The sequence below is a fragment of the Mus caroli genome, unplaced genomic scaffold (assembly GCF_978045245.1).
Source record: "Mus caroli unplaced genomic scaffold, Mus_caroli_1 scaffold_2, whole genome shotgun sequence".
Lineage (NCBI taxonomy): Eukaryota > Metazoa > Chordata > Mammalia > Rodentia > Muridae > Mus > Mus caroli.
This window is the reverse complement of record NW_028227257.1, coordinates 37058948-37071223: the sequence shown is the minus strand read 5'-3', so window position 1 is coordinate 37071223 and position 12276 is coordinate 37058948. Positions and strand designations below refer to the sequence as shown.

At 41.1% G+C, this 12276-nt stretch overlaps 1 protein-coding gene across 5 annotated transcripts in view; it reads right to left on the bottom strand.

Moving 5' to 3' along the window:
- Positions 1-12276, bottom strand: part of Kif16b (kinesin family member 16B) — a 277807-nt gene that overhangs the window by 231824 nt on the left and 33707 nt on the right. For all 5 annotated transcript variants that reach the window (XM_085833718.1, XM_029474203.2, XM_021150816.3 and 2 more), the window contains exons 2-4: positions 10886-10955; positions 7919-8032; positions 751-867 (exon numbers count right to left, since the gene is read on the bottom strand). In XM_085833718.1, the coding sequence (XP_085689844.1) occupies positions 751-867; positions 7919-8032; positions 10886-10955 (301 nt within the window). The remainder of the gene's footprint in view (positions 1-750; positions 868-7918; positions 8033-10885; positions 10956-12276) is intronic.

Here is a 12276-nt window from a genome sequence, read left to right as displayed (position 1 = left end):
TTAGGGAGCAAATCAGAGCCGTGAGTATGCTGTGCAGGTGTTCCACTACCTACCTCCTAAGCTACATTCGCAGTGCTTTTTGAGACAGTCTCCCTGAGTTGATCATCAGGCTGGTGTGAAGCTTGCCAGCATCATGCATCAGCCTCCCAAGAAGCTGGGATTACATACCACCATGTCCTATACCGACATCTTACTTTTCTATACTCTGGTGCAAATACAACATAAGCGCTTATTAATCTGTACTGATTAATCACTAAACTATGGGTGTTGTGTCTCTAAGCACACAAACTGTAAGGGCTTGCTCTATAATGCCAACTTTTTCATGTTTGCTGGACTTACCTAACACCTTTCCTTCAAAAAGTTAGGTTTTCTTTTTTTACGCTATTCTTAGGAAAAATGTTCTGAATAATTTTGAAAAGAATAGACTTTGGTAATTTTATTCAAATTGTTATACTGGCAGAAAAGAAGAATAAATTACTTTCTTGGTAAGATTATAAGGCCTTTAAAAGCAGAAATGAACTGGGATTCCCACCAATTGTTTGTGCTTATAACATAAAACTATCTCTAATTTCAAATCTCTCCAAGGAAATTTAGTTCAACTTATTACTGAGTTTTATCTTGTTATTAAAGGAAGATCAGAACAGGAAAAGTTGGTGCAGATCAAGTAGATAAAAGATAATTCTATCACTCCAGAAAAAGATAGTAAGACACTTCCTTCCCTCACAACATATAAACAACTAAATAACTCACAGAATTTCCCATCATAGTGTAGGACTTTCCGGATCCAGTTTGCCCATATGCAAAGACACAAGCATTGTAACCTTCAAATGCAGATTTCACAACATCTGTACCCAGAGTTTTGAAAACCTAAAAGGAAAAAAAAAAAAAAAGATAAACACAAAGGATACAAGTACCATGGATTTTAATAAAAGCCCCTGTCGTATTGACAATGTGCTTGAATGTTACTTTCATCTTTAGGATTACAGCATAAAAATAAATCACTGCCGAGCTATAACAACAGAATATGTATGCACGCCAGTTTTTTAATCAAAAGTAAACTTTCCAAGCAAGCAAAAAGCAACACCGTTCTCTTTCCTGCTTAAGTTAGCAAACAACTTCTGAAATATAAATGTAAACAAGGCCAAGTGGCAATTGTGTTTGGGAGCAAAGATTTTAACATGTGATGTTAAAATTCAGAACTGCACAATGTGTGAAGCTATTCATCTATCAAAGCCTCCAAAAATTAATATTCAAAACCTAAAGGTCACAGTAGCCAGAAATTATTGCCTGAATCCTGCCAAGTAAAAGCCTTCATTTCTCTGGGCCAATATACCTCAAGATGAATCTCTAGAAGACCTGGGGTAGCAGAATGCCAGGGTGGAGTGCTGAGACTAGAATGGTAGGGCTGCCTCACAACAGGCTCCCAATGTATTCATTTACCTGTTGGGCTACTTATCCAGATACTTGCAGACATGGTGGGGAGACAAGATGGGTGGAGATGGTCACAACCACAACCTACGTTCTGTCCAGTGCACCACATAGCCACCATTTGGGAGGCAGGGTAAAGGATGAAGCACAAATGCTCCAGGAGGACAACTAATGTAAATGAGACAGATTAAAATGGCAAGTGGCCCTGTTATACCAAGCTGGGAACGAATGACCCAAAGTTTGGTTGATGTCTCAAGTCCTCTAAGCCCAACATAAGGCCAACTCAAACATCTCTCTGCTACAGAAAGTAAAAGAATTAGCAGCAAGAGATGCCACAGAAAGAATGCCATCAGGTTCATAGTCAAAAAACTGAATGGATGGGATGACCACAGTCCGAGGTGGGAACTCCTACGGTGATGATGCTCTCTGAGCCAAGGTCAGGAGACCCAGAAAACCATTTCTCCCAAACTACCCAGGGCAGCAAATCCTAGCCTTTACTGGCCATGAGAATACCTAGAGACCCAGTGGCCAGGCCAGCAAGTCAGTCCAGTGAAATATGAGTCTCTGTATGAACCTAGGAATCAGTACATTACAATACTTCCCAAATGAATACTACAAACCTGACCACAACAGAATCTGATGACAATTCAGCTGACATCCATGATGTAACAAAAATAAAACCAAATAGACTTGGGCTTCCTTCCTTTTATTTGGTTTGCATGTCCTTCAGATCCTATATGAAACATTACTAAATGTAATTTCAACTGAATTTCTACCAAAAATGGCTACAGCCACTCATTCTCAGTTAATTTTTAGCCATTTCAGCTTCAGGCACTGTTATTTTCTACTCTCACCGTCAAAGTCTAATGACTTATGCAATACCCAGCCATGGCATCTCACATTTACTGGGCACTGTCACAGGGTCATGTATTAATTCAAAGGAGAGAGGGTTCATGAGCCCTCAGATGAGGAAGCTGAGAGGGAAGGTCAGGACTCAGGCCCTGCAATGAGTGGCAGAGCTGGTACTCTCATCACAGGGCTTTAGCGACATCCTCTACAATCACAAACCCTGGTGCTAGCTGGGAGGATGCATTCCCAAACTCCAGGGAACTCAGGGATCCAGACGACACGCTTAGGTCTCCTCTCCCCACTCCATATGAACTGTAAGTAAAAATCCTACTTCTCCAAATCTCTCAGGTTGGAGCAGAAACAAAAAAGTTTCCACAGAAATTTCAGAGAATAAAGAAGGGGCATTTCTCCTAGCCCAGATGAAGGTAAAATAAGGCATGGTAAACAGTTAACCCAATCTGAAATGTTTCCACAATTAACATCCTCCCAAGAGTTAAAATCCATGCTTCATGGGTAATTACTTTGTTAGCAAGTAGAAAGATCACCTAGGTGGCCTTCTGACAGACTCAAGAGCCTCAGCAGGCACAATGCTAGGACAGACCTAGAAAAGGTAGATCTGGAGGTGACACTAGAACTAGAACCGCCTCAGCACCAACCAAGCCATCCACCCATGGCCATACCGAGGTGCAGAAACAGGCACCGTCCTCTCCAGAGACTACCCTGCCACACTCCCACCATAGACTGACTCAGTATCTGCTAATGTAGCAAGCAGGAGGACACATTCAAGAGACTGATGCGTCCATTAGCACCAAACCCTGGCCAAGCCCCTCACAGTTAGCTCTATATGCTTTGCCATATGTGCAAACACTTTAAAGCTGACTTCAAGAGTGATCCAAGATCCTTTCATCACAGCTACGAACTTTGTCTCTGTAACTCCTTCCCTGGGTGTTTTGTTCCCAATTCTAAGAAGGTGCACAGTGTCCACACTTTGGTCTTCATTCTTCTTGAGTTTCATGCGTTTATCAAATTGTATCTTATATCTTGGGTATCCTAAGTTTTGGGCTAATATCCACTTATCAATGAATACATATTGTATGAGTTCTTTTGTGACTGTGTTACTTCACTCAAGATGATGCCCTCCAGGTCCATCCATTTGGCTAGGAATTTCATAAATTCATTCTTTTTAATAGCTGAGTAGTACTCCATTGTGTAAATGTACCATAATTTCTGTATCCATTCCTCTGTTGAGGGACATCTGGGTTCTTTCCAGCTTCTGGCTATTATAAATAGGGCTGCTATGAACATAGTGGAGCATGTGTCCTTTTTACCGGTTGGGACATCTTCTGGATATATGCCCAGGAGAGGTATTGCTGGATCCTCCGGTAGTACTATGTCCAATTTTCTGAGGAACCGCCAGACTGATTTCCAGAGTGGTTGTACAAGCTTGCAATCCCACCAACAATGGAGGAGTGTTCCTCTTTCTCCACATCCTCGCCAGCATCTGCTGTCACCTGAATTTTTGATCTTAGCCATTCTGACTGGTGTGAGGTGGATTCTCAGGGTTGTTTTGATTTGCATTTCCCTGATGATTAAGGATGTTGAACATTTTTTCAGGTGTTTCTCTGCCATTCGGTATTCCTCAGGTGAGAATTCTTTGTTCAGTTCTGAGCCCCATTTTTTAATGGGGTTATTTGACTTTCTGGAGTCCACCTTCTTGAGTTCTTTATATATATTGGATATTAGTCCCTTATCTGATTTAGGATAGGTGAAGATCCTTTCCCAATCTGTTGGTGGTTTTTTTGTCTTATTGATGGTGTCTTTAGCCTTGCAGAAGCTTTGTAGTTTCATGAGGTCCCACTTGTCAATTCTCGATCTTACAGCACAAGCCATTACTGTTCTATTCAGGAATTTTTCCCCTGTGCCCATATCTTCAAGGCTTTTCCCCACTTTCTCCTCTATAAGTTTCAGTGCTGTATCCAGGGATCCGTCCCATAATCAGCTTCTAAACGCTGACACCATTCAATACACTAGCAAGATTTTGCTGAAAGGACCCAAATATAACTGTCTCTTGTGAGACGATGCCGGGGCCTAGCAAACACAGGAGTGGATGTTCACAGTCAGCTATTGGATGTATCACAGGGCTCCCAATGGAGAAGCTAGAGAAAGTACCCAAGGAGCTAAAGGGATCTGCAACCCTATTGTTGGAACAACATGATGTACTAACCAGAACCCCGGAGCTCTTGTCTCTAGCTGCATATGTATGGAAAGATGGCCTAGTCGGCCATCATTGGAAAGAGAGGCCCATTGGACTTGCAAACTTTATATGCCCCAATATAGGGGAATGCCAGGGCCAAAAGAATGGGAATGGGTGGGTAGGGAAGTGGGGGGCGCTATGGGGGACTTTTGGGATAGCATTGGAAATGTAATTGAGGAAAATATGTAATAAAAATATTAAAAATCAAAAAAAAAAAAAAAAAAAAAGAGTGATCCAAGATATTCCGGGGCCTCACTAGCAAAGAATCAACCACAAGAGGGCACTGCTGAAACAAAGACACTGCCATCTAGCTGGACAACTGGGAGGCTATTGGTTTCCAGTTTCTCCAAGGTTGAATTAAAGAAGCAGGTAGGATGAGATCAAAGCCTCCCTTTGGAATATTGAAGAACCATTAAGAAAATTAAGACCTTATTCAATGCTCTTTAATTTATAAGACTGTGGGTTTAAATTGCTCATTGGTTATTTTCCCTAATTCTAAAACAATTGTTTGCTTTTCAGACTTAAAGGAAACTTTATAGTCATGGATATGATATATTTTCTCTATACTTTTACAGACAACTGGTTAAAGCAGAAGAGGGGAGCGAGAAGGCCAGCTAGTGCTGTGCTGGTTCATGGTGCTCGGCTCCCCTCTCACTCATTACCACCAACCTGAAAAGCTGAGTAGACACTTGGTACTGAAGCCTTCTAGTGACTGCTACAAAAGGGATGAGGGAATATCTCAATATTTTAATGATAATTGTTTCTCTGCATCTATGTTGGCTTAGATGCATGGCTTATTAAGAATAGTGTGTTTTGCTTAGAAATTCCTCAGAACAATCCCAGGTTCTTCTCTGTAAGGATCCCTGAAATACCAACAAGATATGCTGCGAAACCACCTAAAGTATAGCGCGGAAAGCTTTGCACAGCCTAGATCTACCTTGAAACTCTTGACACTGGCTTCTAACTTCCAGAGAGAAGGGCTACATTTGTTCTTCTTCCATCATCTTGATTATTGTGCATCTCAGAAAGTATCACCTGCTCCCATAACCATCTATAAATTGGGTCATTTGGTCAGCAAACGTTTCCCAGCCAGGTCCTGTGGTCACACAACACTCTCCATCCCTCTGCACAGCCCTCTGTCCCAAAGGACTTCAAATTCAAGAAAAACAAGAAAATCCAACAAGATCCAAGGCTTTCCATTCATCCTGTGCTGGAGACATGCTGGAGATCACTACAATAAATTGTTTTTCCCCTTAAAAGTCCCTACCTCGTGTCACTTACCTCCCATGTGTGTAACAGAGCATCAGTCTGGGCTCCACATCTACAGCCTTCTATGTCAGCCTCTCCTGTCAGTGTAGACAGACCAGCCACTGGGACCCAACCTCATCCTTACCCTTTCACCTCTCCTCTCCTTTACTGCTGTGACAGGAGGCTGCCCTCTCTTCACACCTGGTAGCTTGAATGAATAATTCCTTTTTTTCCCACACAAAAGCTTCCCCGTGGTGGTTTTTCCACCTCCTCTCACATTAGTACCATGGACTCAGCTCTGGTACTACTGAAACGCAATCTGCCTTCGAACCTGAACAAGTTACTAAAGCTCATCAAGGTTTTTCCAAGAATTTAACACAACAGAGTACCAAGCATGTCTGACTCAAGGGAAACTCAAATATCAGTTTCTCTTCCTCTACCAACTCCACTATCACACTGGACACTTCGTCTCTCTCTAGTTTTAATTCTTCCTTCCCTCTTACTGATGCTTGAGTCCGCAGCTTCTGGATACAATCGCTGCAGTATTCCAACATCATCTGCGCTGCTTCAAAAGGTCAGTCTCTCCTGCTCCACAGACCACCTCTAAACCAGATACATTTTTTTTTTTAAAAAGATTTATTTATTATATGTAAGTACACTGTAGCTGTCTTCAGACACTCCAGAAGAGGGCGCCAGATCTCGTTACGGATGGTTGTGAGCCACCATGTGGTTGCTGGGATTTTGAACTCTGGACCTTCGGAAGAGCAGTCGGGTGCTCTTACCCACTGAGCCATCTCACCAGCCCCCAGATACATTTTTAAAGTCAAGATGCATGCAAATCACTGCAGATCTTTATACACACACAGCTCCCTGCTCCCACCTCTCTCTCTCTCTCTCTCTCTCTCTCTCTCTCTCTCTCTCTCTCTCACACACACACACACACACACACACACACACACATACGCGTCCGATTCTGAGTGGGCTGTGGTGACGTATGCCTATCCCAACATGCAAGCAGTGGGTGGTAGTAGTGATGACCCTGAGATTCTATATTCTAACAAGTCCCTAGGCAGTGCCACCGAGGCAATATCCTGACACAGAAACATATTAGGATTTTCATGTTCTAGTTTTCAGGTTTACAACCCTGGTCAGGAATCTCCATGTTAGTCGGGTGTGGGGGCCCACACCTTTAATCCCAGGACTTGGGAGGCAGAGGCAGGTGGATTTCTGAGTTCGAGGCCAGCCTGGTCTACAAGGTGAGTTCCAGGACAGCTAGGCTACACAGAGAAACCCTATCTTGAAAAACCAAAAAAAAAAAAAAAAAAAAAAAAAAAAAAAAAAAAAAATCTCCATTTACAGACCTGAACCATGTATCTGTGATATTTAAAGATGCTATTGAGAAGACAGGGAGAAGCCCAGTGATGGTGCCCATGCACTTGAACCAGCAATGAAGGCCATGTTTTTCCATGTGTGTTAGTACACACCAGCTCTGCTCCAACGTCCGACTTTTACCTACCTAGAGTATATGTTTGTCTTCCTGTTCTAATGAAATGTCATCATCAGGGCCTTGCAGGTTACCTGGGGATGTCCTGTTCTCATCCGGGTGGACAACATCTACATTTGTTTCTTAAACAAATACTAGCATCAGTCTAGGTTGTAGTTTCTGGAGAAGCACTGCTTCTAGAATCCTTTCTATAGCCTATTGTGATCCACACAAGCAGATGAAATGTGGCCTGGGTTTGATATTTATTTCCTATGCTCTGTATCACAACAGGAATCAAGGCTAAGTGGTTTATTTCCAAAACTTAAATATACGAATGTCACACTCCTGACACCAAATACTACATCTTGAATCCTTCAAAATGAGACTCATGTCCAAGCTTTGAAACCATTCCAGTTATGATCATCAAACTCAAAATGGTGGGAATAAAAATAAGCTTTAGAGGACTGAAGTATCAGGCTTACATAAATATTTCCATCTGATAATTAAAAAGTTAAGTTACCAAATGCTAATTTTATATAAATTAAATTCAGCAAAAAATAGTAATAAGTCCTTTTTAAGTGTTTTAGGAAAGTCCTGTTTTCTTAATAAGAAAACAACAACATTAACAACCCAGATTTTAAGACATCACACTGTACCATTTCTTGTGAGACATAATCTGGACTCTTGATGTCAGCAGAATAAAAAGAGAAGTCATAGGTGAAGGTCTTGGTCCGTTCTCTGCCTGAGTCCCCAGTTCCTCCTTCTGGTATCTGCAAAGATAGTTTTCACAGAAATAATAGGAAAATAAGGTGGTAATAATGATAATAATAATAACAACATAAAGAATAATGTCATTTAACCAGTGACTCAAAATAAGAAACAAAATTTATGACTAAAACACATAAAATAATTAACATTTGCAATATGTATACTCTAATCAGCATTTAATTTCCATTAGTCTCCCTAAAGAATAAATAAAAATAAACACAACATAAGATGTTCAGGATCTGTAGTATGTATGTATGTACGATGACCATACACTATGGTCTTAACTAACATAATTAGCTTACATGAACACAATGTTCAGTCAGACTCTGTCTGCTTGTCTTGCATGACTCTGTTTCCTCCAGGTACCTCCAGAGCTAGACACTGTAAAACTTTAGGGGTCCTGGACACTAATTCTGGTAAAAGTGGTGCCCTCTGGAACTGTGTGATTTGGTGGCACCCTGAAAACTCCAAGTCAGATATCTCTTCTTCCATGAAGCTTCCATCTAGAAATAATTTCTCCTTCTTTTCTGAATGAAGACTCTCCTAAGATATAGCACACTGTGAAGTTAACACAGATGTCTGCATATATCTTATGTTCCATGCTCTAGGCTTATACTGAACCCCAAAACAATACATATGTTTCCAAACAATCCATATGTTTCCAAAACCTTATATCTTGAACACATGGTACAGTGTACTTTTCAATATAATTTACTTCTTTAATAATTTGTTAAAGCATTAACCATGAAAAAAACAGTATATTAAAAATGTGAGCAGCTCCCATGGGTGCAATAGTGGCACAAATATTATGAAGGTAACCAACCATATGGTGGTTACCATATGGTAAGATTTGAGGTCTGCTCCACAGAAGGAAATGCATGTCTGCTATGGTAAATCTGGACATGAACCCATAGTTGGTAAACTCACAGGCCCTAGGGGTAAACTATTACTTTTGCTAAATATCCAAAGCATCAATCAAACTACCATCTAAATTTATATCTTTATATTCACAGATTAGTTTAGATCTCAAACCTCATCAGAGAAGTTTCTTTGTTCAGTGAACAGTGGTTAACACAGAACTAGTCAAAGTCCAGACAAAAGGTATCTATCTACAGAGCGCTGGGCCACAAATGGGATGCCTACATCACATGCCCTCCCCAGAAGATTCAGTGACCATTACAAAAGCAGTGCAGAAAGATTTTCAGAAGCAGAAGTTGGGAAGGACTAGAGTAAAACAATGTCATCTAGACAGGGCAGGAACAGACCCACTGCACTCATGAACTCACAGAAGCAGCAGCTGCCTGCACAAGACCTGCACAAAATTCCAGCCAGTCAACAGTCCAGCCAGGAGGAGGGGCTCACGAGGAGCTACCAACAGGTGATGGCTCACCAGCATGGAAAGTCTGTTTTCTTTAATGGAGTGGGCCCTGGTAGACAGACCATGCTCCAGTGCTCCCTCACTCGTGAATAACAAAAGGCAAGAGAGTAATCACAGGTATAGACTCCATCATACATTCAAGAGATGACTGAACCAAAGCCCTGTGAATACACAGATGCATGATGTAAAAGGAAAGCTTGCTACAAACAAGAAAAGGTAGACAGAACTTAAGAAGCCTGGGAAGATGTAAGAAACCAAAAGAGGACTTAAGATAGGCCAGACTGAGCCATGTTGTACAAAGACTGTGTAGAGTACAGGAAAAAAGCATTGTAGTAGAGAACGCCTCAGGCAAATGGCTTCAGGCAGTCCAGAGCACCGCGCCCTCCAGGAAGATAGTACTACCCTCATTCCCATCTCTGGGGATCAAGTTGCACTACTCAGAAAGTGACTGCAGAGTATCTACTGCCCAGGACCATCAAATAATAGAAATCTATTCCTTGGACACTTGATCATGGAGCAGAAGGCCTCAGAGACTCACATCTCCAAACTTAAGGGGGCTAAGTCCTGAAAGAACAAGATGTCTTTAGCATTACTTTTATACCCTTGCTTCTTCCTTAAGTGAAAAGCATTCAAGGTTGTTACCCAGTGTGCAAACAGAATACATAGTATATTTTAAAGGCAAAAGGAAGAATGAATGTACCATTTTGAAAAATTGTAAAGTTTTTTCATCTATTTTTTTTCCATAAAGTAATGCAGTTTTTATTGTTCCCTTTTTAAGCTTTCATCCTCTCGATTAATAAAAACAACAGTTCTCAGATAATCAAGGTTCAGAATACGTGATGGATTCTCATTTAAAAATCACAACAAAGAACTGGAGGTGTAGGTTAGTTGAAAGGGGATAACATTTGAAATGTAAATAAAGAAAATATCTTTTAAAAATGGCAATGGTAACATTAAAAAAATAAATTAAATAACTACCAAAAAAAAAAAAAAGGAGTGTCTGCCTAGCATGCATGAGGCCATGGGTTTGATTCCTGGCAGAGCAGAAACCAGGCACGACAGTACATGTGTGTAATCCTAGCAAGAGGGTGAGAAGTTCAAGTTCATACTCATCCATGTTTGAAGCCAGCCTAGGCTACCTGAGATCTTGTCTCAAAACAAATAAATCTAGGGTCAAAACTTGTTCGGTACTTCACAGAGTACAGGCAACTCTCAGGCTCGGGAGAAACGGGATAGAAATGTCAGGTCCCTATCTTCAACAGCTTGAGTCTGACTTTCCGGTCAGATAAAAGCGGGTGGAAAAGGCACTGGGCTCAGGACTCAGCCTCAGCAGAGCACACAGACACTGTTCACTGCACTGAGATGGCGCAGTTAACTCAGCCATGCAGAAAGATCAGGTGCTTCATCCACCTGCACCCCAGTGACAGAGGCTAAGTGTGGGGTCTCAGAACCACAACAGGGCTCCCTCGTCACTTACCTTTAAGTTTGTGATTGTCGTTTTGCTTTTCTCCATTTGAATGATGAACTTGGCCTCCAGGTCCTTTTCCCTGTGACATAAATAAAACAGTATTCTTTTAGAGGATAGCATTTGTGTTAGAAGACAAAAGATTATTTTGAAATAAACCTATTTCATTTGACTTTCACATGAGAGTGTTCGTTTGTGAATGACAACTAGAAAGTTAATTCCAGATAGTGCTGCTCCCAAATCCTTGCTAAGACTATGAAGACACATGAAGACACATGACACACTTGCCGCCATCAGAAAGTATGACTAATGAAAATATATGCTGACAAAATCTAGAAAAATCTTCTAACTTTAGGACAAGTCAGCAGCGAAAACGTCAGGCATCATGAAGGGCTGAACATCATGGAAAAGGCAGCCCTCCCAGCCTGGATGAAAACCAAGTCACAAGATGGATGCTCACAACTGTGAGCTGCTCCCAGGGACGGCCAGAGTTTTGCCCCTCCTCTCACCAGCTTGTTAGAGCCATTGGGAATTGTGCTTCTTACAAAGCAGTAAACAGGAAGCCAGGCAAATTCTGAAGAGCACAGTCTATATATTAGGTGGTAAGAGCTGTAATCCCAGCATATGGGAGGCTGAGGCTGGAAGACCATGAAGTCAAGGTCAGCTTGAGAGAGTGTGTCTTAACAAGAAAGAAAGAAGAAAAAAAAAAAAAACTTGTTTATCTATACAAAAGAATGCTATGCCAATCAAAAAGCACTGATGCCAGTATCTATGACATTATGGCACAGTCATCAGGATACATGATTTAAGTAGAGTGCAAAGCAGAGAACAGCACATAGGCAGTCCTCGCCTTTCACGGTCTGATGTTAGGATTTCACACTCTGGAGTGAAAGTAATACATTCAGTACTAATCCGAACTTGCCTTCTGAACTATTATCACTTCCTAGACTAGTGACATAAAATCTAGTCCTCTCTAGTGATGCCACACAGCAGCAGCAGATTCAGACTGGCCATGAGATCACAAGGAAAGTAACACAGACCCTATGGTGTACAGTGCATATTGTACCTGTGTTGATAAACTGAAACACTCTGTAGGCTAAATGTATCCTGAGGATTTTGTTCCTAAATCTATTATAAATTAAGAATAAACCAAAATCCTCTAGATACATTTAGCCTACAGAGCCTTCCAGTCCAAAGAGAATGTATGTAGGATGACACTGCTTCTGTGTAGAGAACAAAAAGGCAACCTTAGTCTTTTCCAAAAGGCTAGATATAGAGAAAGGAAGAAATTGGAAGGGAAGGGGCAATGATGGGAACAATAGTTTCCTGAATATTACTTCATCTATAAATCATTTCTAGAAGATAATGTATGCAAAATTAAATTAGATTAAACACCCTAAAAT